This window comes from Coloeus monedula, assembly GCF_965178545.1.
Source record: "Coloeus monedula genome assembly, chromosome: 22".
NCBI lineage: Eukaryota > Metazoa > Chordata > Aves > Passeriformes > Corvidae > Coloeus > Coloeus monedula.
Window position 1 is genome coordinate 4,426,461 of NC_138802.1, and position 26,790 is coordinate 4,453,250.

Sequence of the window (26,790 nt, forward strand, 5' to 3'; positions counted from 1 at the left end):
GGCTGCAAACTCCTCTCCAAATCCATACAGCCATCACACCATTGCTCACAGCTGGATCTCCATATGAAAGGCACAGTGAGTGCCAAATTCACCCCTCAGGAGCTCAAAGGGGAGCATCTCCATGACTTCAGCTCCCATCCTCAGGCAGAGGGGCTCAGGAAATGCATTGCAAACCCCACAGCATCTTTGTGGACACAGGGATCCACTAACACAAATGTCCTTGAACCACCAAGGAGCAGGAACCCCCCTGGCATCACGGGGTGGTGCGAAGGGATTGCCCAAGGTGCGCTCATGGCACTGATAAATGCACAGAGCTTATCCTGACATTCCCTCTGCCACATTTCTTTGCTCAAGAAAAATGTTCGGCATCTCCTTATCCCTGCTCATTTCTGATGTGGTTTCTACTTTCCCCAGGGTCACAGGCAGTGACAGGCATCCCCGAGGCTTATTTGTGTTTGGAGGCATCTGCTAAAGCAGGGAGGGTTGAAGGAGTCTACAGTAAGAAGGAGCCACGGAAGAGCACTGTGGTTTCCGTGGTAGGGGTGACCAAGTGACTAAAAATCATTTGGTTTATTCCCTCTTCCGAGAGATCTGGTCTTAAATAATGCGATGGCTCGGCTCCAGTAACACCATCACTCCCAGCAGCATGGTTCATATTATCTTGGACAAGGCAGAAGGCTGCAACTCCAGAAACACATGCTTAATTACGCTGCAGCAAACACGCCGCCTCACTCAGTCTGCTTTGCAGGAGAGGGGGAACACGGGGATGTTTCACCCCCCAGACATCCACACCCAACTCCTGACAGCTTGCAGGTGCCCACTCTGTCCCCTCAGCCACCACACCCCTTCGCTAACCGGCCTGGAAACTAAGTAAAAAAGCCTTAAGCCTGCAAACAGCTTCTGTACGAGGGAGAGACCGGAATCGATGCCAGCTCTGCGGGAGAGGGAGAGCAGAAACCATCCCCAGCACAGGGACAGTCACACAAAGGCCACATTGTCCCACACTGCAATTAACTCCAGGCGAAAAAAAAAGGCCAAGGCTTTCTATTTGTGAAGGGGCAAGGCTTTTCTAGGACATATCCAGCAGACGGCAGGTCCCTGCCCTTCAACGTGCAGGATACTGCTTGTGCACCCAAAAAACCATTTAGGGTACAGACCCCCATTGCACTCGGTGCTGCTGTCTGCTCAAGGAGCTGCACTTTCAGTGTATCACCCCCAGGCGTCTTTCTAATATGAGTTTTACAGAGGAAACAAGATACAAAGGCTTTCACAGCCTCTTTACAATTTGTCGGCACTTTCCTCAGGCTGGAAGGGATGAAGTTGTTGGGAATATCATGAAACAAGTGCCACATCACCTCTTTGAAACTCAAATAGCAAGAGACCACATCAAGTCTTCAAGTATTAATCTGTACTTACCAACTAATCAGCACTGACAAAAATAACCCATCTAATTATCAGAACACTACCACCTAAATAATGAATTATATGCCTTATTAAAAAGTATAATAGATTAGAGGACGTGAAACAATTGCAATTAGTAAAACAAGAAACGCTGGGAAACAAAAAACCCTACAAGTGTGATCTGAATTGTATAAATTAATGTTCCAAAATAGCGACTGATCTCCTCCGACACATCAAACGACAGGAACTTTTGAAGCCTATCACAAGTCAGTGAATGCAATTCACGTTAAAACTGCTGAAAACCATATTAAGACATGGTCTTTGCTGCTCTGAGTGTTGCTTTGTCCATGACACATCCCCAGCCTGGGGAGGCTCGTTACTGGGAGCGAGCCCACTTCTGTGCATGTAATTGCTTTGTTAGGAGGGGAATGGGGTGGGGGACAGGGATGCTGCACAGATAACAGCCAGGGGAACGAGGGATGCCTCCAAGCACTCAACACAGGAAGCATTATCAGTTTTCCTTTAATATCACGGGGCCCCTCGGTGCTGCACATTAACCAGGCTCAGCCCCTGCCCTATATAACAGCACGAGGTGGGGAGGGAGGTGAGGGACACACTCATTAAACCTATCCCTCACTGCCTTTGGTCCAGCTTTTCATCCCACGTGTGCCCCCATGGACATTGGGCATTTCCCCATCCCAGGACTACTCAAGCCTATGCTTTTGGTGAAACACGCCCCAGTACCATGTTTAGCCCTTTGCTTATTGACCCTGCCACTGTTACCAGCACAACACACAGATCTTGGGCTCTAACCTGAGAGAGGGCAGGGTTAGATGGGATATTGGGAAGAAATTATTGGCTGTGAGGGTGGGGAGGCCCTGGCACAGGGTGCCCAGAGAAGCTGTGGCTGCCCCTGGATCCCTGGCAGTGTCCAAGGCCAGGCTGGATGGGGCTTGGAGCACCCTGGGATAGTGGAAGGTGTCCCTGCCCATGGCAGGGGGTGGAATGGGGTGAACTTTAAGGTCCCTTCCAGCCCAAACCATTCAGGGATTTTGTGATCTTTGCAGAGATTCTATGACAGATGTCCATGGTCTGCAAGATTCTCCAGATCTTCAACCCCCCTCTGCAGTCTTCAAACACCAAGGGGTGAATAAATCCCAAAAATGCCGTTGGCTTTCATTTTTTCACCAGAACTACTGCTGTTCCATCCTCTGCAATATTTACCTTTCCAGGGCTTTAATGCTTGCTGCAGTCCTGACACCACTCAGCTGCAGAACACACTTCTAATTGTACCCCAAGGTATAGCACAGAGGAAAAAATGTAGCACAAAAAGAAACCAAAAAAGCTTTAGAGAAAAAAACCCCAAATTGTTGATTGCAAAATACTTTTTAAATAAATAAAAGAAATCTCAAACTCTACATGTCTTTGAGCTGGTATAATAGCACCAGAACAAAGGTCATTGATCTTTAAAATAACATCCTCCTTCCAACCAAGAAGAAAGATGATGAAATTCTTCTTCAGTTTAAAACAGCCTTTTAATAACCTGAGTGCTGTTCATGTGGACTAGAGGTTATGACAAGGACAGAGTAACTCACTTCCTGCTCAAAATTAATTTTATTTAGCTCAGCCCTCAATAATTATTGCCATTCCTTGTAAACACACTCCCAAATGTCTCCCTCCAATAACCTGCACCAACTTAAGTGAAGAAAAAGAGGCTTTCGGTTAAACTGTCCCTTGTAGTGGTCAGTACACTGTAACTCACAGCTGGGTTTACAGCATTTTTCTCCTCATAGATAATCAACAGGTACCTTTATTAAAATAAAGCATTTTTGATTTACTATTCTAGCTTACTCCACCTTTCAAAAGAGGTTTTCCCTCAAAAGAATGTGTTAACACTTCACACAAAAATATTTTGCATCTGAGCTCACTTTGAAGGGAGAGTTTCAGCTGGAGACAATTAGGAAGGCCAGGAATACAACCCAAAGAGCAGAGAGGAGGGGATGATGCACTGGCAGGGGCTGAGACCCCGCTATACATTAATTTAACTTGGAGCATGAGGCTGTTGACACCAAAGCCTGGAACTGGTGGGGCACTTAGAATCTCACACAGGAACTCTTGGATGTTTAGATCCTTCGAGAGAAACGAGTCAGCCTTTAATTCAGGCATTTTGCATTATACTAGAAAACAAACATTTCAATTCAAGCTAAAAACGTACAACCTCTTGCCTACTTGCAGCTCTGCCACTGAGTGTGTCAGTGCATGGGAAAGAGAAAATGACTGGAGAAGAAGTTAACTCTAACCCAAGGTGAAGCCAAGTTGTTTGTTTTCATTACTAAAACCCACAGAAAAGAAATGCAAAACATGAAGCAGCCCAAAGCCAACGGTGAAATTCACATTCAGTCGGAGGATTTTCCGAGGGTAAATGTTTGTTTTTATCCCAGTGCACTTAGGTCAGCTTGAATTTATGTTAACACCATCAACAGAGCAGTGCCAAAATACTCAATGCGTGACAACCTGCAGGTTAGAGGTTGTTTTAAACTATTAATTTGTCCTAAATGTAACCACCCAGTACTGCCCCTTTCACACTGCACACCAGTGTAAAGTCTGCAGCAGCTACAGTAACACTGATTTTGGCCACAATCCTTGGAGACTGCAGACAGCCCAACACCCTCATTTTTTCTAAGAATTATTTTCTTACTAAATCCCCAATCTCTACATTTTTGCCAGCTACCACAAGCACGGTGGCATTTGCTTCCCAGGTTGCTATCCCTTGCCTACCTTTCCATCCTAAATCACTGTCCTGCCCGATGCTAGCAACACTAAAGTTTATCACCAGTTGTGAATTTAATTAACATGTTGTTTCTCCCTTCAACCAGATCATTAACGGAGTTGATAAATCAAATGTGCCATTGTACTCCACAACAGTGGATTTGTGATATTCCCCAGAGGTCAGAGGCCACACAAACCGAGAGATGAAATACACTGAGACATAAATACAGCGTCCTCATCTGCGGCAGTCGGATACAATCATACTCCAGTGATGGGAGCATTATGTAAGAGAACTTTGTATCTGGCCTCTTCCACAGAAATGCCACAAGACCAATGCAGAAAAACAAAAGCTGGCTGACAGTCCATTTCATACATTTCATTTGTGCTGCCAGGTCAGTAATATTTACTTTTGTTTCATCAGAGCTTGGGTAGAAAAATACCACCAGGGCAGTATTTTTATTTATTTTAAATTAAGGATGGAGATTAAAATGGGGAATGCTCTGATTGTTGTCCTTGAAACTGTTTGGGATCTTCTGCCCCTTCTCATGAGAATTGGCTAGATGTGGCTTGGAGCAACCTGGTCCAGTGGAAGGTGTCCTTGCCCACGGTAGGGGATTGGAATTGGATGATCTTCAAGGTCCGTTAAAACCCCAACCAATCTCTGATTCTATGATTGAGCTGGTCCCCACATGCTTACCCAATGCACATCACACACGGCCCCTGGCATTAATGAAATCATTAACAAAAGAGAAGTATCATGAGGTTGTGATGAAAACGAAACCCCAAAGCAACATAGATAGCTACTGTCCACTTTGGACAAACCTGTCCAAACCAGCCCCACAAGAGTGAGCCTCAGTGTCCACCACAGATATCCAGCATGGCAATACCTGTGACCTGAGCACCCGTCTACGGCCCAGATTCCTCAGCTACCTGGTGCATAGGGTTTTGCACAAATAGCAGCTATCAGAAAGCATCTTAGAAATTAATAAATGAAAACAACAAACGTTGTCCCTCTGCAATCACGTGGCTTGACTTTTATTTCTACTTTTCTCTCAGGATTGTACTGAGCAGCCCCTGGCTGAGGAGAAAGTCCCACCTCTGAGAGCAGCAGCAGTGAGGAAGGTTCCCGTGGTGAGCCGATTGAAATGCTAATGAACAGGGCAAGGCTGGGTTCATGCACCCGACAGCACTCACCTCCTCACCCACCTCCTCACCGCTTTCACCTGGAGGGCCTCAAAGATCAGGGTTCTGGATGTAGGTCACAACCCCAAAACCCCAAGAAAGTCGCAGTGGATGCTCCGGGACACCAAGACTTGGCAGAAGAGGCGCTCCCTGAGCGGGTCAGGGAGGGACACTGGGCAAGGAGCAGTGCTGGGAACACCCTCGAGGAACCAACCCTGCTTGCAGGCACCTCCAGATGCGATTTGACGCAAGCACGACAGGGCAGCCTTTCCCAAACACGGCCCCAGTTACACTTAAGCGGCGATGTAGCCGTGGGGGGGCGAGATCAAAGTGATGGGTGGGATCATCTCGCCCGCTGCCCTGGCTCACGCGACAGTCAGTGGGAAGAGACCAGCACCCCCTGGGGACTGCATCTCCTGCTGGGATGTCTGAAGAGCCTGGGGAGAAATGCCCTCCGGAGGAGCCGGTCCCTCCCCGTGCCCGCGCCGACCAGCCCGGACGAGCCCCGCACCTGCCCGAGGGCTCGGCTCCGGCGTGACGAGTCTCGCCGTGGGAGCCCTGCCAAGCTTCGAGGGCTTCGCAATTAACTTTCACAACAAACCAAAGCCTCAAGAGCTTCTAATCTCCAAATAAGTAGGAGATGTGGGTCCCCGCCAAGGCTTTTGTGCCCTGGTTTATCGGCGAGGCGCTGATAAGGACCTCGCTGCTCTGACTAAGCACAACCACACAACGGCAGTTCCGGTTATCCACCTTCATTTCCACAGCAGGAGAGCCGGGAAAGGCACGGGGTAGCTGTGCAACAAGTTAAAACACAGGGAACGTCTGCCTAGCAGTGCAGCCTTGTGCAAATAAGCTTGAAAGAAATGCTGAAGAGCAAAGATGAAAATTCCTGCACAGGTACCATCCTCTGCAAAAATCTGGTTGTGCTGTTCGCTATCCTAAAAAAAAAAAAAAAAAATTAAAAAACTAAAACTATGAAACACGCATATACATTCAAGATTTCATCACAAAGTAGCTGATCTTCCCTGCCAGCCATCAGTTACAAGAGGTGAAATAATTGCCACAACAAGTCCGGGCTTGCCTGAATAAACAGGCAGGAAGGAAATTGCTGTGTGCAGATCCCAGCCCGGCAGGATCCTCATCAGGATTCTCTGTTGGCAACGGCACTTGTCACACAGACAGACACCGTGCTCGTGCCTTGCGGAGTTCAGCGCCTGACCAGCACCTCATCGTGATAATACTTTTAATAACAGCCAGAACAACTCTCCTGTGAGTAACGAGGCTCTCCCGCACACCTTTCCTCTCCCCGGGGAATGGAGACGCTGCTGCAGCAGCACACGAGCACACATGCTGACCTCGGCTTTACCCAGCAGTATTTTGGGCAAAATTCAGAAAGAATTGGCTATATATTTCCCAGGACAATTCTTTGGCATCCTCCTTGACTTACTTCGAGCCTCAACCATTGCATCTGTGGTAGCCTATGCCTCCTCTTTTCACCCTTGTTCCCTGACAGACTGGAAAAAAGAGAAACCTTTGTATTTTTACCTATATTCAAAGTTCTGTAGCGGTTTATTTTCCTTACCATTTTTTACTAATTTTCAACTATGAAAACTTTTTGGTGTTACTAATTACCAACTTAATCCTGCTTTCCTAATGACATGTACGCAGATTTACCGTAAGATCAGAGCAGCTCTGCTAATCAGGGATAAACCCAATGTACTAAAGAGGGTTATACTTTTATATTAGTCTTTCCTGTTAGTCTAATTAATGGTATTACCCTCTAAACTGTGCACACACACTTAAGGAAGAGATGATGAAAAAGTGCTACAAAGGAACCAGAATATATTAAATAACTTCGTGCCAGTTACCTCCAGCACTATGTCCATCTACTTGTAGCCAACAATATCCATCTCTCTTTCTTAGTCAAGATACTTGGTTTGATAAGTGGCTTTGGCCATTGATATAAAAAAGCATGAGCAAAATTATCTTCAGAGTATCACTTGATTTTTCTGCTTCCCCTCTCCTCACCAGATTGCCACAAGGATATCAACACTCATTTGCTGATTCAAGTCCAGGAAATATGAAAAACATCAGTGCAGAATAAGCTTGTAGTTACATCGGCAGAAACAACTGAAAATGAATTAGCAAATGAGAGCTACCTCACAAAAACTGCAGTTCAGCAAAATATCCCCCAATTTGGAGTCTTTATGTACAGCTGCAACTAAAAGGAACCGGAATAAATCACAGCAAGTCTTCAAGGCTTGGATAATTTTCCTTGAGAGAATACAAAAGCTCAGCTGCTCCCAGCTCGGAGGATCCAACACCAACATTTTTGCATGTTCTTGCAGCGGGTATCCCAACCCAAAAGCCAAAGCCCCTCAGCTTGTGTCTTGACAACGGACAGGTCCCTGCAGCCACACAGGGGCCTCTCCAGCCTCACAGGCTTGACCCACACTGTGGGAAAGAACTGGATGAGGTCACTCATGTTCCCACAGGTGTCTCAAACCAAATTCTCTTAGTCCTAATCCTGACCCACCTCCTGGTGTAAGGATGGTACCAAAGGGTGGAAACAACCCTTTGAAATTATAGGAACCTTGGCAGCAGCATCAAATCCCACGTGCCCAAGAACCAGGTGGATCAGCAGGTTTATAAGGGTCCTAAAACAGGCATAGCCCTGCAAATTTACATCTCAAGGGTATAAATACTGCTTTTACTGCTCCCAAGGCTACTCATAAAGGGTTTCACTATGAAGGACATACTGGATTTCTCCCTGCACAATATTCCCATCCACTGGAAAACACAGCCATGCAAAACCAGGTTTAGCTGAACATCGTGATGAGGTCAAAGGCATCCATGCTGACATCACAGTATGGACAGGCTGTCACCGACAGCTCAGCCAGCTCTGCTCCTCTGATATTATCTGCATCGTTTATCTGCCAACAAGCACAGTTAATGCTTATCTGAGTATGGGGTTTTAATCCTGCAGGGTGGTCATTACCACGGTATTGTCACGCTAATTAACAGGTAGAGCTCTTATGGCTTTTTTATGCATGTTTCCCCAACCAAAATAAAACAAATATAAAATAATCACAATCACACATCCTGATTTTGCATCAGGCTATTTTCAGGACCTACAGTCACCCTGGTCCATGGCAGTCCAACCCCGGCAGCAGAGGAAACACTACAGTCCATAAACCACAACAGCATCAAAAAAAACCGCAGCCCAAGATAATACAGCTCCATTTAAACAGGTAAAAAAAAATCTTTGAGGAACCGACAAGGTATTCAAACCTCTTTAGTAAAGTGCTTTCCATTAATCCTGCCACATGTGAAATGCTGAATCAAAGATGATCGGTAAATGTGCCTATCAGAGGAATTACGCCCAAAATCAAACTGTTCCCTAATGAGTGCACTCAGAAATGACAGTGATAAGCAGGGCATAGGAGATGTGTTAAATTACATAATTTACCAAAATATGCTGGAAATGATGCATGTCCAAGGAGGAAAAGCACATAAAAAGGACCTCTGCAAAGGTGGTGAAATACTAAGTGCTTTTTTGAAGCTTTGCCCTGCCTGAAAGGAACAGCAGATGGTTCTCGGTGCCATGCTCGGAGCACCCTTGGCAGCTGTCCGGGGCCACACGCTTGTCCTGGGAGCCACGGCCGCTGCAGACCTTTATACAACTCCAGCAAAACCTGAGCAGCTTGTGAGCAACTTCTGGGACCATGAGTGAGTAGCAGAGCTGGAGCGAAGCCAGGCAATGACAAGGGCATGAGAACGTGGGCAAGCAGGGCAAGGTGGCAGCTCCTAAGCCCTGTTCCAGCACGCCCTGTTCACCCCGTTCTCTGCCTTTGCTGCCTGTGCACTCAGCAGCTCCTAAACTGGGGCAGACAGCGCTGGGCAGCGAGCTGGGGACGTGCCCACAAAGGGACCTTGGGACCAGCTGGTGACAACCCACTCAGCTCCTCTGTTCCCAGGCTCAGTCCCAGCTCTGCCTCACCCAGCAGCAGCAACAACCCCCCAAATCCGTGCACAGCAGCATCAGGATACCAGGGCCTTGCAGGAATCTGTCCTGAAGCCAACACAACCGCCTGGGCACCTTCTAGTTAAGAAATCCTGCAAAGTCCGCTTATATTACAACGTGCTGCCCCAAACCAGAACTTTTTGATATTAAATACAGCTTTTTCACTAAATAGGTGGCCTTTCTGTGGTTTCTCTATGAGCTTTATATTTTTAAAGGTTTGTTTTTTCTTTTCCCTCCCACAGGAGCTACACAGCTTTGGCCTCACCACCTCCCTCTGCTTTTCATGGAAATTTAAGAACCCCATTAATCAGCCCTCTCACCCTGAGCTGTCAGTTCTGGACCTCTCTTGACCGCGAAAGGAGATCATGCAGGAAACTAAAGCTCATTTGAGCAAACCCTGTGTGGCTTTAAAACAAGCTCCCTACCCAAGGATGACAAAAACGATCTTTGCAGATTCAATTACATGATGCAAATGTGGGGAGCACACCGTGCCTCCACCTGAAATGGTTCCCCCACTCCTGCCTGAGCCATCACTCTGGCAGGAAAAAAAAAAAAAGATAAATTTGGGCAAAGCCATTTAGCAGCCTTGGATATACTACAGGGGATATAAAAGGTCAAGGAATTAATGTTAAGAATCTGTACTGGATAAAACAACAGGTTTTGCCTGAGCAGATAATGCAATAATTGACGAACATAAAAGTAAATAATTGGGTGCATTTAAGGCTAGAACAAACAATGATGAACACACAGAGAGAATATTTTACCATCACAGGATGAGGAATCTGTTTTCTGAATGTGCTGCTGTTACATAAAATCACACAGAGATGTTGCTCAGCTTCAAGGGAGAATCAAAAGCTCAACAATTAACTCCGAGCTGGGCTCTGCTCATTCTCACACCCTCGTTGAGGAGTCACTCCAGTGAAACACTGCAGAGGGACAGGGCTCCAAGATGAAAATGGATCCCCCAGGGTCCCCTCCAGCAGCACTGCTGTGCCCAGACTGTGACAGCCCTGCCTGTGCCCTCCGGCCTTCCACATCAGAGGGTAGCTGCTCTTCAAAACACAGCTGCATTTGGAGATTTTCCTACTGAAAATCTCAGTATGGTCCACTAAAACCTTTTCAGCAGTTCTCCAGGTTTCTTCTAACATGTTATTTTTCCCCTCCTGCAGTTTAAGGGAGTGTCTGGACCATCTAGATCTTTGGCATCAAAAGTAAGTTGCTCAAATCTATTCCTCAAATCAATTTGCTTTGCTTTCCACCCATAATAGAGCAACTCTCCCTGGAGAACAGGCAAACACTTCCTGTGCTTGTGCACCTGCAGCAAATTTTGACCCACAACCATATCTTACAACAATTGGAAATACCCTGGAAAAAAAATACCATTTTATGATGGGAGGGCAGAGACCACTCAAACCAGCCAAGAACCAAAAGCAGAATCTTACAAATACCTTTTAACTCAGCCCTAAGGGTTATGGGATACTCCTGTGCACACCTGAAAAAGCAGACGAGGCCAAAACTAAGCATTTTGGGATATTCTGCTGTTAAAAGAAAGCAAGGAAGCTGTTATTGGGGAATTAGCCATGGCATCACTGCTGCACAATCCCAGTACAGGGATCCCCACTCAGCTGATGATGGCCAACAGTAATCCCATGCTGCTTTTCCAAGTTAATTTCCAAGGAGGATGATGGACAGTTTAGTTAAAAGCAACAGGCTGGAGCAGTGTGGGTGCACTGCCAGCCCTCATCATCTCTGTGCCGTGCACACTCACAGGCACTCACCACTGGAAAACTCTCCAGCTGTACAGTGACTGAGGGAATAGATCATGTTCATGAGGGCAAGTTCATGTTCTGGCTGAAATTAAAGAGCAATGAGAGTCCACTTCTGCAAATGGCATGATTTGGTAAGAATTAAAAGGCAAAGGAAACTCAAAAGATTCAAGTTTTAGGTTCTCTGTTCCAAACACGGTCAATGGCCTCAATCTGCTGGAGCAAAGGTACAAGCTCTGCTTTACCTTTCCTGCAATAAACTACTTCCCAGCCATGTCAGCTCCCCAGGTTTGATTGCTGCTGCAAGAGAGTCAGAGAAAAACCTGCAGATAGGCATCAGGACACCACTGTGCTCCCTTACTCTCTTTACATCCCACATATTCACACCAAACACAACTTCCCCCACGTCCAATACATGCTACTTTCTGCAGAAAGGCAATTTAACTCCCCACTGAGGGAGAACATACATTCTGTGAGAGAGGTGGTGATGGAGAGGTTTGGGATTCTCCTCCAGATGCCACCCAGCAAAGCAAGACAACAAAGAAGAGATTGCACAGGACAGCAGCAGGAAAGGCTGTGACACATCAGCTCCCTGTCAGATAAACCCAAAGGTTCAGTTCTCAGCTACAGCCTCTGAAACCTGTGAAATCTTAATTTAGAGGAAGAAGCGGCATGAAAAGACGTGAGTCAGAATGACTCTGTAAGGACCAAAAAGGGTGAGAAATTGATTTATGGATGTCCTCAGAAGAGATGCTCCTTCCACAAAAAACACTTGCAGAAGCAACAAGGGACAAGGATGATTCTCCAAGACTGGGATGAGCCCGGGCCTGGACCACGTGACAGCAGAGCATCGCTCAGTCCCTTTTCCTTATTCAGTGGTAAGGGTGATCCTCTTTCCCAGACTCTGGGTCCATTGGGTGCCCACAGGAGGTCCAGGATGCCACCACACTCCACCTTTCTGTGGGCATCTCTGCTCCTTTCCCATCGTCCAAGTGATCCAAAAGCAAATTCTAGCCTCATGTACTTAAAAATCTTGGCTGACCACATATCTGAAAAGCAAAGCACAAGAGCTTTTTCCATTCCTCTGGGCAAACACAGCCCTGCCCACTGCAGCTCTCCCACCACGCAAGTGTCAGAAATCCTCACGACAAAAACCCATTTCTCGCTAATTGCTCTGTGCAAAAACATTTCTCTGCTGCAGCTCATCTTCTGCACTCCAAGGCAGAGGTCTTTGCAGTTCAGCAATTTTCAGACACAGACCCATCACTTTATCAAGCCCAGCTGAAAACAGAAAAGTGACCCAAAAGCCACCCACACCAAGTCTGGGTTGGAACAGCCGGCCTGCATCACCTGTGGTCAGCTCTGTCCCCATCCCAGAGGCTCCTTGCAGGGATCTGGAAAAGGAGAGCACTAACAAGATTAGGGAATCAGCAATTTATCGGATTATGGAAGCTGGAGCTAGACTGAGGGGTATCGGGATACCCCTGGGAGCTGCGGCCTCCAGCCGGTGTCATGCCCAATCATGATCAATACCGCTGCCAAGTTGTTCTTCAGCCACACATCATCCTCCTAGAGAGCCTCTGCCATCTCAGGTCCCCTCCAATCACAGCCTGTCCCCTTCACTCAGCCTCTCGTCCTGGGGGGACACCTCCAAACCCTCACCAGCACACCCTCCAAGCCTCCAGTTACCCCCCCTTGGCCATGGGTGCAGAAGGAAAACCTTGGGAAGAGATTTTCCTCACCTCTGCATCTCCTGCAGACAAACTCACTATGGAAAGAGCTTCAAAGCTTTCAAAAGCAGTTATTCCACTTCCATATTCTGGTGAGACTTCTTCTTTTTCCTTAAACATTAAACCCATCTGACCTCCTGCTACCACAGGACACATTTCCAAACACCAAAGTAATCTACCTGGAGGTTCCACAAAATCCATCTCAATACCCAAAAACATCACCCATAAAAACGCAAGTAAAACATAACAGAAATGAAAAACAGGAAGAGATTGTGAAGAAACAAAAAGCAAACCCCTGAGCCTTCAGCATCCCACGGGTCAGGATGTATCCTGAAAAACGAGGCCCTGGGTGACAGATTCCCTGGGGTTTTATGTGTAGCTGCTGCCCCGCTCCGCACGCTGCGTTACGAGCACGGGGTTCTGCAGCTGCTGTGTCAGGACCAGAGCACTGATCTCATGCTTTGCTGGCAATGAGAAATTGTGAGGATTGAATTTTAACAAGCTGGAGACTGAAGTTTTGCTCTACATCGTGCTAGCGCTGGGGTTCAGTGTGTGGTGTACAGTGATTTATTTGAAGCACAGAGAGGAGTAGGGACCACTCAAGGAAAGGTGTTTGCACCCCAAGGCTGGACAAGGAGACCCTGCTCAAGGCTGTAAAGCCTCTTTTGGTACCTCAGAGAATTCCATATTCAGCCCCAGAGACAGAGAACACCAAGTCCACTGATGTATCTGGAAGAACAAAGAATAAGTAATGAGAGGACAGCCTGTCCTTTTGGATGACACCCAGCCCCACCAGTGATTATCTCAGAGTGCCTGAACCCAACCCACAAAATCATACTTAATCTTCCCCAATTTAAGACTGGGACTTATTTCTACGTCCTTCTCCCCACCTGCAAATCTAACACCATTTTCATGGTTGTACTTCAAACTGGGGAGTCAAAAGCCCTGGGTTAAGCCCTCCTTCAACTTCAGTTTTCTTGAGCTTACTCATCCTTAGGAGCTTCATTATAACTCCCGTGGACAAAGCCTAAAGCAACGATAATCTAAATATTATGCTAACCATGCCAGATGAGGCTTTTGAATAGGAAAGCTCCAGAAAAGATATTTAAATTAACATCTTCAAAGACTAAGATGTAGCAGGGACCTGGAGTGTTATCGGCAGCCAGTTTCCCGCGTCTAAAGCAACCATGGGAACATTGCTAAGCACAGATTTATTTCCCAGCACAGGCAATTGTTTTAGAGCACGAAACTAGTTGCTCCCTGAACTACGTAGGACAAAGGGAAACAATGTAGGAAATTATTAGAAAGAGTAATAGTACAGCAAGACCTTGATCTTCTGATAAGCATGGTACAAAAATGCTCCTGATACCCGACTGGGCAGCAGTATCCAAATTCCTCAGGCTTCTTTACAGTATCAGCTCTCCAGCTCTGGAAGAACAAATAGCAGGGAAGATTTCTGAAGAGATGAAAATGGTACATTTTCAACAGCCTGAGATGATTACTCACAAAATAGCAACAGCACAGAGGTAACTGATTGCCTCCCGGGCAAAAGTCAAAGTCTTTGCATTGTAGCTATGAAAGGATACTGAGATCAAAGGGAAAAAGAGAAAACTCTATTTTAGGCTGTCATGAGCAGAAAGGTCCTCCTGGCCCCTTGGCATCACCACATACCAAGATGCAACTGAAATCTTTCTTACGCTGCACATACCCAAGATAACTGCGCAGCAAGGAGCAACCCTTTATTCCACAAGCAGGGTGCAGCTCCTGCCCCATTCCCAGCTGAATTTTGGCAGCATCCATTGCAAACACCACCAATCCTCACCACCACAGGCCAGCACTCGGCATCAGAGTGTGCCACCGCCTCTCTGAAATCAGAAGTGAGATAAGCCAAACACTGAGCGAGGTGTTATTAATAACACTTAGCAATTGATTGCGCGTTACATCTTCAAGCACTTTACCAACATTAATTAATTAAGGTGTTTTCCATTTAATGTGGGAAGGAGACCAAAGCAAAAACATGAGGCTGAATGGACCAAACGCCTGATGCAGCATGGCAGGTCATCACCAGACTTCAGATTTCCACACAGATATTGCCTTTAAGCAAACTACTGAAAATACAGGTGTAGGTTGGGCAAAGCCATGAAGCCAAAAGCCCAGAGGGGCAGCCAGCATGGACAGTGGTCACTGCTAAGCATGGACCTGCCACAGCAATGCTCTGCTGCATCCCCCCCTCATCACCAGCATCCCACCCTGGACCAATGGCCAACATCTCTTGCTCACAATCAATTCCACCAATACTAATTCAAACAAGGATTCCAACACGAGGGTGCTGACACACGGCTGCAGAGATGCTACTGAGCGCTGCCTGTAATTGCTGTGCTAAGAGCTGGGGACATGAAGTATTGATTTCCACGCTGATCTGCATCCAAGTTTAGACAGAGGCTGCAGCCAAAATACTTCTCCCAGCAAACTCACTGGTTAAAAGAGACTGTCAGGGTTGAGAGGTTTGCATGATTAACACTCACGCTAAGGACTGTAACAATGTACAAGTTCCATTCCTGCCTACCTACACACACCCACCATCCTGCTCTCCCCTCTTTGCTGAATTCTTCCAGTTTTGATTAAAATTACGGAAAAGAGGCCCTCGAAACATACCTTGTCATGGCAGAAATAGCACACTGCAGTGGAGAAAAGTCTCAGAGTGTACAAAAGGGGCAGAGTTATTACCTCCAGCTGTCTTAAGCTGCACCATAATTACACAAATAACACATCTGACAAACTCAGTATTAATTACCAACTGAGCATGGCACAGAGACACACATTCACCTCCTTCCACACGACTTGGGACTGACCTGGAGCAGCTGCCTGCAGATCATGAGCTCCTTCCAACCACATGGAAGAAATTCTTCCCTGTGAGGGTGGGGAGGCCATGGCACAGGGTGCCCAGAGAAACTGTGGCTGCCCCATCCCTGGAAGTGTCCAAGGCCAGGTTGGATGGGGCTTGGAGCAACCTGGGGTAGTGGAAGGTGTCCCTGTCCATGGCAGGGGGTGGAACTGGATGATATTTAAAGTCCCTTCCAAGCCAAACCGTTCTGGGATTCTATAAGCAGAGGAACCCGATGATTCCAGCACGTGCTTCTCCTCCCGGATCAAAGCAGACCCCACGTGCCACCCGAGCACCACCAGCACACCCCAAATCTGCACTTGCAGGCTGCCACCCTATTTTCCCCATCCTCCTGCCTGCCTTTAATATATTTGCATAAATCAAACAGCTTGGCAGCCCTCCTACTTAGGAGACACACAACAGCAGAGCTATTCAGAGATTCTTGTTTTCACCCCATCCTTCTGAACGTCGTCTCAAAATCCTTGAGGAAAAGCATACGGCTCACTATAGATATCTTGGGCCTGTCTACACAAACACAGAGTGATGTAGGAGAGCATTTATGGCAGCATATAAACAATAGTACCAAACTTAGGGAGGAAACACAAAGCAGAGTGAATCTACTCAGCGGGTTTTGTGGAGATCAAATACTCTCCCCCTTCTCCTTGCTAAGCATGACAGACAAAACACTCCTCAAATACAATTTTACACTTAACTGAATGGCTTCTGTTACGACACCAGTGGTACAGGGCTGGATATATCACAATTTTAATAATAGCTTATTAAATTAATGGGGAAAGACAAAGACTCATCTACAGCCACAAGGCCATGGAGTCACACCTCGCTGGGGAAGCGTCCTTTCTCCTAACTCCTAGTCATCAGCATGCTGAGCCAAATTTCCCAGCTTAAAGAGTGGGAAGATGGACCAAACCCTCCAGCAACTTCAGCAGTCGCTGCAGGTACCACTCTCCCACCCAGCTGAAGGTGGAGCCACTCTTTTCCACCCGGCACAGGGATGCCACAACTCCAAAGCACGTGTAATCAGAATTATTAAGCAGAAACATGCAGGCTTTGGGGAATGGAGCGCATTTCTTTGGCACCTTTACAGTGTTCCAACTGTTTTTCAGCATGCTGATAGCAAAGGAACATAAAGAGGAGTTTTTTCATCGCTCAACAGATTAGAAAACCTCTGAGGAAAACAAGACAAAACAAAAAAGCCCTAACCCTCAGAGAACCGCATACAGCCCTGTCCCTTGCCAGGACATGCTGCAGAAACATACATCTCCCCTGAAGTGTCCTGGAGAGGAAACGAAACCAAACACTGAACAGGCACACAGAAATCAGTGCGAGCATGAGCAGCCAAAGGATTTTACCTGCTTTTCTGGCTGGAAGCCTGCATTTCCACATGCATGCCCTGTACAGCGTGTCACCATCTGCATTCCTGATGCCCCTGCTCCACAGGGGAGGACGGAGGCTGGCATCCTCCTTTTGCCCTTTCAGCAGATTTTTATAAAAGCAAGAGCCTCAGTAGCCTGGCTGTGGTGTACAGCAGAGTGTGGCTGAGATTATTCCAACAGGCACCTCTGCACAGCAGTTCAGAAAATCCCTGGCCACACAGGTAACTTCACTTCCTACATCCCCACAGCCACCAGGAAGCTCAGCTGAGTAAGTGGAACTCACACCCCACACCCCCACTACCAAAACAGTGAAATACAAGCTGGATGGAATAAATCCACTAATTAATCCCTCTAAATCAGTTTGCATTAATGCCACGAACAACAACACACCGGCGATGCAATCGCATCAGTTCCAACCATGGCAGGGGGGTTGAAACAAGATGATCTTTAACATCCTTTACAACCCAAAGTGTTCTATGATTCTGTAATTCCATGATTACATCCTGCCGGCAGCAACTATGCCCCGCCAAGCGCTACGCTACCTTTGAAAAGCTTCACCAAAACGCTACTGTTATTTAAAATAGCGCCGAACCACCCTACCAAGAGATACAGTAAATAAGTAACGAGTAAATAACAGCTACTGACGTTTTTATCACACAGGTGTAAATTCAGTTACGGGGAAAGGGGAGGGCTCGCATTATTTTTGTTCTGACACCAAGGCTCCTCAGGGTAAATTGTCATGCAAGCCTGTAATCATTTGGGAAATATAAGCGTTCAAATACAAAAGTATTCAAATACAAACGTATCAGTGACGGCAACACACTTTGATTAGCAGGAAACAGAATTTCATCTTGGCGAGAGCACCATCAGCACTACAGGGGCGATTCGGACTCAGTTCCTTAACCTTCACACAAAGTCTCTTCCCGCTCCCCCTGCACCCGGCTTTCCACGCTCGGCCCCGAGGCATGGAGATAACTTTTCAGGGATGTGGGGGGCAGAGGGGGTGTACGCATCGCATAGGGGCTGTCCGAGCCTACCCCCGACCGTGCCGGGGGTGCCGGCTGTTCGGGGTGGGCTCCGGCTGCCGTGCACGGACCGAGCCCGGCAGCCCCCGACCCCCGGGCCGGGCCGAGCGCGGGGCCGGCGGCAGCGGGGGAGCGGCGGGGCCGGAGCGCGGATCGCGGCGGTAACATGGCTGCTTTCCTACCGAATTACGAAACGGGCTGTGGGCGCGGGATTACCGGGGAGAGCCAGCCGGGGAGGACCCCAGGGCGAGGAGCGGCGAGGGGATGGGAACAGAGGGGGTGGTGACGGTGGCGGGAGGATGTGGGGGGCAGTGAGTATTTGAGGTGGGGGGGTCCCTCCTCGTGCCGGGGCTGCTGGAGCCGAGCGGGGCGCCGGCAGCAGCCGCAGCAGGGAACGACCCGGCTCCGAACCCAGCGGGGAACCCGCAACCACGGCCCGACGGGACGAGCCGGGCACCCCCAAAAATAAACAATGAACAATAACACCGAGCGGAGGCGGCGGCCGGGAGGGACCCCCCTCGCTGCCCTGACCCCCCTCGCCCCCTGCCCGCGGCGGGACCCACCTTGCGCGCCGTGCGGGCCGTGCTCCATGGCCGGGTCGCTGCCCAGCTCGGCCAGGCGCCGGCCGGTGGCCGCCAGCTCGGCGCGCAGCGCCGTCACCTCCTGGCCCGCCGCCTGCAGCGCCCCGTCGATGCGCAGCGCCAGCTGCTTGTTGTCGTCCATCATGTGCAGGATTTTGGCCTGGGGGGAGGGAGGAAGAGGAGGAGAGAGAGAGAGGTGAGAGAGGGAGCGGCGGGGGGGGCGGGCAGGGGGCTGTGCTGGGCAAGGGGGGGGCAAGGGGCTGCCTGAAGGGGAGCAGCGAGAGGGGAGTGGGCGGCGCGAGGGGGCGGCGCGAGAGGAGGGGGCTGGGGAGGTGAGGGGGGGCTCTGCGCGGGGGGACAAAGGGGAGGGGGATCTGTGCAAGGGGGTGCAAAGGGGAGGGGGACTGTGAGAGCGGGAGGTGTACAGGGGAAGGGGATGTGTGCAAGGGGGTGCAAAGGGAGTGGGGCTTTGCAAGGGGGGAAAAAGGGGGAGGGGGCTATGCAAGGGAGTGTGCGGAGGGGAGGGGGCTGTGCAAGGGGAGCGAAAAGGGGAGAGGGGTTCTGCAAGGGAGTGTGCAAAGGAAAGCGGGGGTCTGTGCAGACGGAGTACCAGGGGGAACAGGTTGTGCGGGGGGGTGGGGGTACCCCCTACCTGTTGCCCCCCCCGGCAGCCCGGGCAGGGCCGCGACGGAGGCGATCGCGGCTCGGCCGAGGGCATCCGCGGTGGGTGCGCGGTGGGTGCGCGGCTGCGGCGGGCGGGGCGGGGCGGGTCCCTCCCGTGCGGGGCGGGGGCACGGGGGACCCTGCGGCGCCCGCGCCGCGCTGAGAGCGAGACCCACCCCCCCCAACCCCTCGGGAAGTTCAGGGGTGCTGCGAGGATGCTGCAGTGCCCGCGGTGAGCTCGAAATGCCACTCTTCATGAGCCGTTCTGCTAACTGCGTTCAGGTTCACCCTGAGAGTGGCCGTGCCCAGCAGCTGCCTGCAGCAGGTGGAGGAAAATGGGCTCCAAAAATCCCCCTGGAAAGATTTTGGGGCGGAGGGAAAGAGCCACCTGAGCGCTGTCACCACTGCAGCAGTACTAGTGCGAGAGCTCTTACACTGGCGGTTCGCGTGGCATGAACCCAGGGTGAAAAATCGAGAATTATTGGTATCATCCATTCGCTGGCGACTGCTAGAGGGAGCGCCGATGTTTCCCTGTGCCTTATCCATCCCTCAGAGGGATCCACTTGTGTGTTTGCCAGGGCTGCAGCAAGCCTGCAGAGCTGCCACCCTGCCCGTGGCAGCTGTGCAGATGGCTTCATCCTCACTGAAGTGAAATTATAGAATCACAGAGTGATTTGCGTTGGAAAAGACCTTCAAGACAGTCTCATTCCAATCCCCTGACATGGGCAGGGACACCTTCCACTACACCAGGCTGTTCCAAGCCCCATAGATAGGGATGCTTTGGAGACCATGGCCCGTGTGGCTGTACCTCCCCAATCCATCTCTACATCCCAAACCTGCAGGCAGCCGTGCTGTGAGTTGTCACCTGAGCCATCCGTACCTGGAAAAGTTCACAAATGGGTTTAGGAACTGGGCAGGAGCCCCCATGGCAGTGGGGTGGGAACCTCACAGAAACAGGAGTGGGTGTGGGAAGCACAGCGAGGAGCCGGGACGGTGAACAAGGACTCTTGCTAAGGGGAAAGTCAGAGAAAATCATGAGCCATAAGGAAAGGGGAGAAACAGCCCTGCACAGTTTGCTAAACCCTCTGATATTTGCCTAAATTCAGGCTTTTGGCTGAACAAGCTGAGAATTTGGAGCAGTTCACTGAACTTCAGGGTATTCTTCTGCAGCACCACTGGCACTGCAGAGCCCGAATTCAAAATGCAGTAAAAAGGATAAAAAAGGGCTCCTGTTCCTGAGACCTGCAGGGATGGCTCCAGGAGAGGCTTGAGATGAGGTAAAGCAGGAGCACATCACCATCCCACACATCCAGGAACTGCAGGGATGGGGCTCTGCAGGAGCAGAGGGTTTGGTGTGCAGAGTCCCCAGGCAGCTTGTGGGGACAGAAATGGGGTAAATCTGCTGTGTCAGTCTGCTGAAAAACATAAACAAGAGCAGCCTAGATCCCCTGAAACCTCAGGTCTGATCTGGATCCCAGGGACAACCAGCTCTCCAAGAGTCAAAAGGATCGAGTCCTTGTCAAGTGGCATCCAGGCCTTACATCCTCCTGGATCAATCCATCTGGATATTGTAAAACAGAGAAAATTTTGCATTTATTCAGTGAAATGGTACAGTGGTTTTTGCAAGGGACAGTTATTTCTGACTGAGGGCTTCCAGCAGTGTCTGCAACCCAACCTAGGTGCTGGGCCAGGGCACTCAGAGTATCAGTGGAAAGGTCTGTTTTCCTGAATGAATTCCCAGAGGGCCAACAAAAATCCGCAAGGAGAATAAGAGCAATTTTTGAAATTCTTTCTCCATCATCTCTGCAGCTATCCCCAAATGAGATAAAGTTCTTTAAGTATTTAAAGAAACTGAATTCTAATCAAGATAAATGCCCAGTTTCATACCTAATTTGCATGAGTATGTGCTGCAAACTGTGTTTGCAAATGAGAGAATTATGTATGTAACCAGATAACCTGAGCGTGCAATCCCAATACTGTATATGCAAAACTTACTCATTGCATTTGAAAAAAAGTAAAGCTTCAGCAAAAAGGGACTTGGTTTTAAAGTACTGGCACATTATTTTTATCATTTAAAAATCAGGTTAAAGCTGATTTGAACCTTCCAAGAACATATTTAGCTGCAGAGGCAAATTCCAGATGATGTTTCTTACTCAATCTAACCTTAATAATAGACTGGTTGAGTTGCTGCACTGTCAGAGCTGGATTTTTAAAAATTTACTGACTAAGAGAATTTCTACATTAGCACATGATTATATAGAAAATGTGTCCTAGAGTTGGTTGTGGCCTCATGGGTAAATTAAAAACCTCGCTTTAAAAACTTTCCTTACTACTTTCAAGTCCCCCTGAAATCCCCTGAATATCTCCTGGAAATTTTCTCCCCTTTCCCATGCCTCCTCCTATCCTTACTGGGGAACAGCTGGATCCATTAAAATTGATTTCGATCTCTCAGAGCAGAATTTGATTTCTCTGAGCTTCCACCTGGAAGGAGCACAGAGTGTCACAGCAATCCAGCAATATCAGCCAGAGGAAAAGGCACAAGGATGGGGCATTCCCAGCCCAGCTGGGTTGTACCAGCTCCCTGTCAGAAGGCCAAACCTTTGCTGGAAACCTCAAAATTGGGATGAAATGAAACTTTAGGAAATGAATTGTGCCTCATTCTCTTTCTCCCATTAGTTTTAAATTAAGAAAAAATGGAAATTAAAGTCCCAAAATTGGAAACATATATTTCCCAAAATTGCTTTGATGATTTTTAAAAAATTTTTTTTCTTCCAGCTTTTACCAGGAGGTTGGCAGCTCTGCAGGGAGTCTGTGTCCCCAAGGGATGGGAGTCCCTGGCCGTGTAGATGAGGCATAAAGAGATTGGGAATATTTCCTAAGGACACAAAGGAAACCTGAGTCGATGCCAGTAAGTCACAAATCTTCATTCAAACTTACTACACTGCAGCATCTGTTCAGGTGCTGCAAGGGGAGCCTTGAAAACCTGGAAAACACCCTCAGTTTTGGGCAGCATGTTCTAATAGTGTCATCACATCCAGGCAGGCTGTTCCTCAAGAGTACGTCAATGGAATAAACACGGATGGAGGAAGATTTGAGAGTTCTACCCTTCATTTTTGCTCTTGTTGCAACCTAAGGAGTGCAGTAAAGGGAATATGAGAAGATTTAGAAGATGAAAAAGGGCTGAGAAGCACATGAGTACCATTCAGGCCTTCCAAACCCTTTAATTTGCTATTCAGATTACCACTTTTTATAGTTTAATATGTACAATATGCAAAGGAACCAGTTTAACTAAATGGGAAAAGCCTTCTGTGTTAAGGTTGAACGTAATCTAATAGGGCCCTTTGACTTGATTCAATTAAATCCTTCTTTTTCCAATTAAATAATCATCCAGAATTTAATAAAAATGAATTTCCATGTGTCATCCTGCAGAATGATGACCTCTGTGATGGGGAAGCTTATGTAAATTCTGCTGATCGCTTTTTATCTGCCTCTGCCTCACTTCCTCCAAAAAAATTGCCTTCTGTCTGTATATTTACATTAATTTCTCATCTGCTGCATGTATCTCTGTTTGCAGGAACAATTCCCAGCTGAAAGGGCTGTGAGTATCACCAGCTTTGTTCAGCACATACTCGAAAATGGACCTTCTGTGATGGGAAAAAGATCTCCAAAGCGGGATTTTTGATCCGTGCCTCAGGTTTGCTCTGCCCTGGCACACTGTAGGGCCAGCTTCCAACTGGCCCCTTCCAAATATCACCAGAGGCATCTGTATGGCCATTTATCACCAAGAAAATCCAGTCCAAGAGACCAGCAACTCCAGCAGCAATCCCCAGGAAAAGCACAGCGTGGCCCATGTTCCACAGTCTCTTCCAGCACATCTCCACTGAGTAATTCCCATTAAAGTTACAATGGTTGTTAATATCTACAATTTTTTTCCCCTCTGCAAAGGTCACAATATAATTTGTGTATTTATAACTGTGTTTCATCCCCTTCTCACTCATAAAATACAGAGCACCAACTCTTTCCTTCCTCGGCTGGGATATACAGCAGCATCTTAATGCAAACTTTGCTGATGTGGCACTGCTGTAATAACTTGTTAATGTAAAAGTTATTAACTTATAAGTTATTAAAACGGAATTAAACAGAGCTAAGGATGGACAGATTAAAAATTTGAGTGAATATTCTGTTTCTCCCCGTGATGCTGCAATGCCACATTTCCCCATCTCTCGATCTGTGCGGGTAAAATGGTCCTGGCGACCTTCCTGTGCTGCGCGTCCCTTGGGACCATGAAAACAAACCCATTAATGTTTATAAAGTGTCTCAGACCGGGGGAATTACATCACTGCGGCGAGATACAAGCTTAATGGATCAAAACAAACCTCAGCTCCAAACCCCCCAGCTTAGACACATCTCAGTTACCCGGCGCAAACCTCGAGGAATCCCACTGAGAAGGGATAATTGAGAGAAAAATGTGATCCCAGAGATTTTTCTGCAGTAAACCCATTTTACGTTAATAGGAAGCAGATTTCTAGACCCCTTTGCAAACGAATGACTTCCACGGCATATTTCACAGCTGAGCGCATCCATGGCACCAGCTTTGGACACGGGGCTATTAAACCCAACATTTGTTTAATGAATTACAGCAGTCCCTGAATCTGTATGTGCTCAGCCTGTGTTTAAATGTTTATTGGGGAGACGTCAGCAGCCAGCTCTGCATGAGCAGGTATCGGCCTCAGTGATGAGCTCCCGCTGCAGTGGACCCAAAACTTCAAACATTTTTTGGGGTTCTGCTTTCTTATCGAGGGCAGGTTACCCAGGAGGTTCAGGGTCTCTGCTAAACATAAAACAGTTTGGATTCAGTGCAAGTTTGGGGGGGTTTCTCCCCGGTGATGTACTGTGTGAGAGAGATAAATTGTTGTGCATCTCCCACCTGGCTGGGGTTGGTCTGTGCAACTGAAGGGTGAATTAAGCCATTAACACTCACATGTTCAAGCAGGGTTGATGTGCTGGAGCCGTTTCCAAGATGACCCCACCCTCACCTCACCAGTCAATCTACAAACCTTGACAAAAAATTAACTCTGGTTCACCCTCCTGTTTTCACGCATTCTCCACTGCAAACTATGCATGAAGTTCTCCCTTTCATGGCACATAGAGACAGTAGTGATGGTGTGCTGTGATCATTTTGCTTTCCTGCAAAATACCTCTGATTTATGGTGATCTCCACCCCAGAAATCCCCACCCAGGAGCAGTTCCTACAGAGTCAAAGGATGGCTTGGGCTGGAAGAGACCCTAAGGACCATCTTGTTCCACCCCTGCCATGGGCAGGGACACCTTCCATTAGCCCAGGGTGCTCCAAGCCCTGTCCAACCTGGCCTTGGACACTTCCAGGGATCCAGGGGCAGCCACAGCTTCTCTGGGAAACCTGTGCCAGGGCCTCCTCACCCTCACAGCCATCCATTTCCTCCTCATATCTAGTCTAACCCTGCCCTCTGGCAGTGGGAAGCCATTCCCCCTTGTCCTGTCATTTCAGATGAAGTCTGTATGAAATGCCATTTCCCCCTCCTTTCTCCATCACAAATTAGGGAGCAAAGATGTGGTTGGGCTTTTTCAGAACTGCTGAGGTGATTTGGGAGATCAGGTCCTGCTGACTTACTCCAAGACACCCTCTGTCCTCTTGGGAAGGGAAGAATGGGGAGCCTGCGGAGACATTGGCCTCGCAGCCCCTATTTACCGCGTGTTCTGACACTGATGAGGATCATGTGAAAACTTCAGTGAATAGAGAGAATGTGAAGCACTCAGTAGGATAATAGGTGCTGTGAAAGAAATCCTGTGATCAATCAGCAGACAAATATATACTTAAATCAGGTGTTAGTAGGACAGATGCAGGAAAAGTGATTATGGGTTTGCCTCTGTGTTTCCCTCAGCAACAATGATGACATGCCGGGGTGGGTCACCCTACCCTGTCATTAATTGAGCATCAGCATTCATCTGACAGCTCCTTTGTCCTGGGAAGTGAATTCCGATGAAGATTTGACATTAGCAGAGGCACGGTGAAACTCAGACGCCTTTGCATTTTCATGACCCTCCAGATGCTTTCGCCTGATGGATTACAGGTAAGATCACTGTCCTAATTTGGGCAGGAGGCAGAAATAAATATTTGCACCCATCTGTTTCAGCTCTGGCAATAAACACCACTGGCAGAACCAGTGGAAGAGCAGCCCTTTGCTCCCTTCCCAGAAAACAAAACTGGGAACAGGGGCTGCAGGGCAGAACACATGGGAAGGGTCAGCTGGAGCATCCTGGGAATGGAAGGTGCTCCAGAGAAACGTGGTTTTTTAATTATCATTTTGTAAAGTAAGTGAGAGACAAGATCTCAAGGGTGGTTCAGGCCTCTAAAAGAATCCCAAAATTAATGCAGAAATGGAGAACTCCAGATGGTAATGGAGAGGGGGTTTGACATGCAACAGCACACTGTCCCCCATTGGCACCCAGCATGCAGGGAGCACATGAGCATCCACAAAATTCCCACAGGTGTTTCAGGGACCAAACAGCCCAACCCAGACAAGAGTAAAACTTAATTTAGTCCTTCACTTTTCATTTCAGATGAAGGAACTCACATTCTGCTGTAAGTGCCATTACCCTCCCTTGTTTTGTCCGTGGCACTAACCCTGGGTCACGCCTGGTTTGGGGATCACTCCGCTGCCAAACCAGTCCCTTTCACAACAGCAGAATGTGCTAGGGAGTGTGGAACAATAAAACTAGCCTTTTTCTCCCCTTTTCCCTGTTTTTATTCAAGATACTACCAGCAGGTTGGACTAATCCTGTATTGCATAAGATTACAAACCTATAATTACATTCCCCACTAACCTGTGAAAGACCTAAAAATACACCTAGATAAAGTTTCAGCATTGAGAAGGCAGCTGAAAAATTGACGTTATATTTCTACATATACATATTACTTTAATTACAGTCATGTTTTAAGGTGTCAGTATGGATTCTTTGAGTCTGTGAATTTGGGGCTTTGAGTGTACTGGTGTCCATTTCTTCAAGGGTTTGTAACACAGGTTGGCTGGAGTCAGCTACTCTGTGAAAAATAGCACTTTTCCAGGATTGAGAGAAATCCCTCTACATCAGATAATTCACAAGTGTTCTTTTTCTTGGGTTAGGTAGGAGAATACTGCAGGTATCATTTCAGAGGATGGGGAAACTGAGGAGCAGATGGGCTGGAACAGGGTGTGACCAAGGTGCAGTGGGAGAGGGCACCTGCAACCCATGAAACAGAGTGAGGCTTTCCGGTTAAATCAGGAACAATTCCATCATCTCACCATGGTTTACCCTAAAGGAACACCTAGCCAGAGAAGGGCAGGGAACATG

General features: G+C 48.0%; 1 protein-coding gene across 1 annotated transcript in view; it reads right to left on the reverse strand.

Annotated features, from left to right (window-relative positions):
• KAZN (kazrin, periplakin interacting protein) overlaps positions 1-26,790 on the reverse strand; it is a gene marked incomplete at its 5' end in the record, with an annotated part of 200,822 nt that overhangs the window by 65,824 nt on the left and 108,208 nt on the right. Inside the window, one exon of the mRNA XM_082295519.1 lies at positions 18,739-18,916. Within this exon, the coding sequence (XP_082151645.1) occupies positions 18,739-18,916 (178 nt within the window). The remainder of the gene's footprint in view (positions 1-18,738; positions 18,917-26,790) is intronic.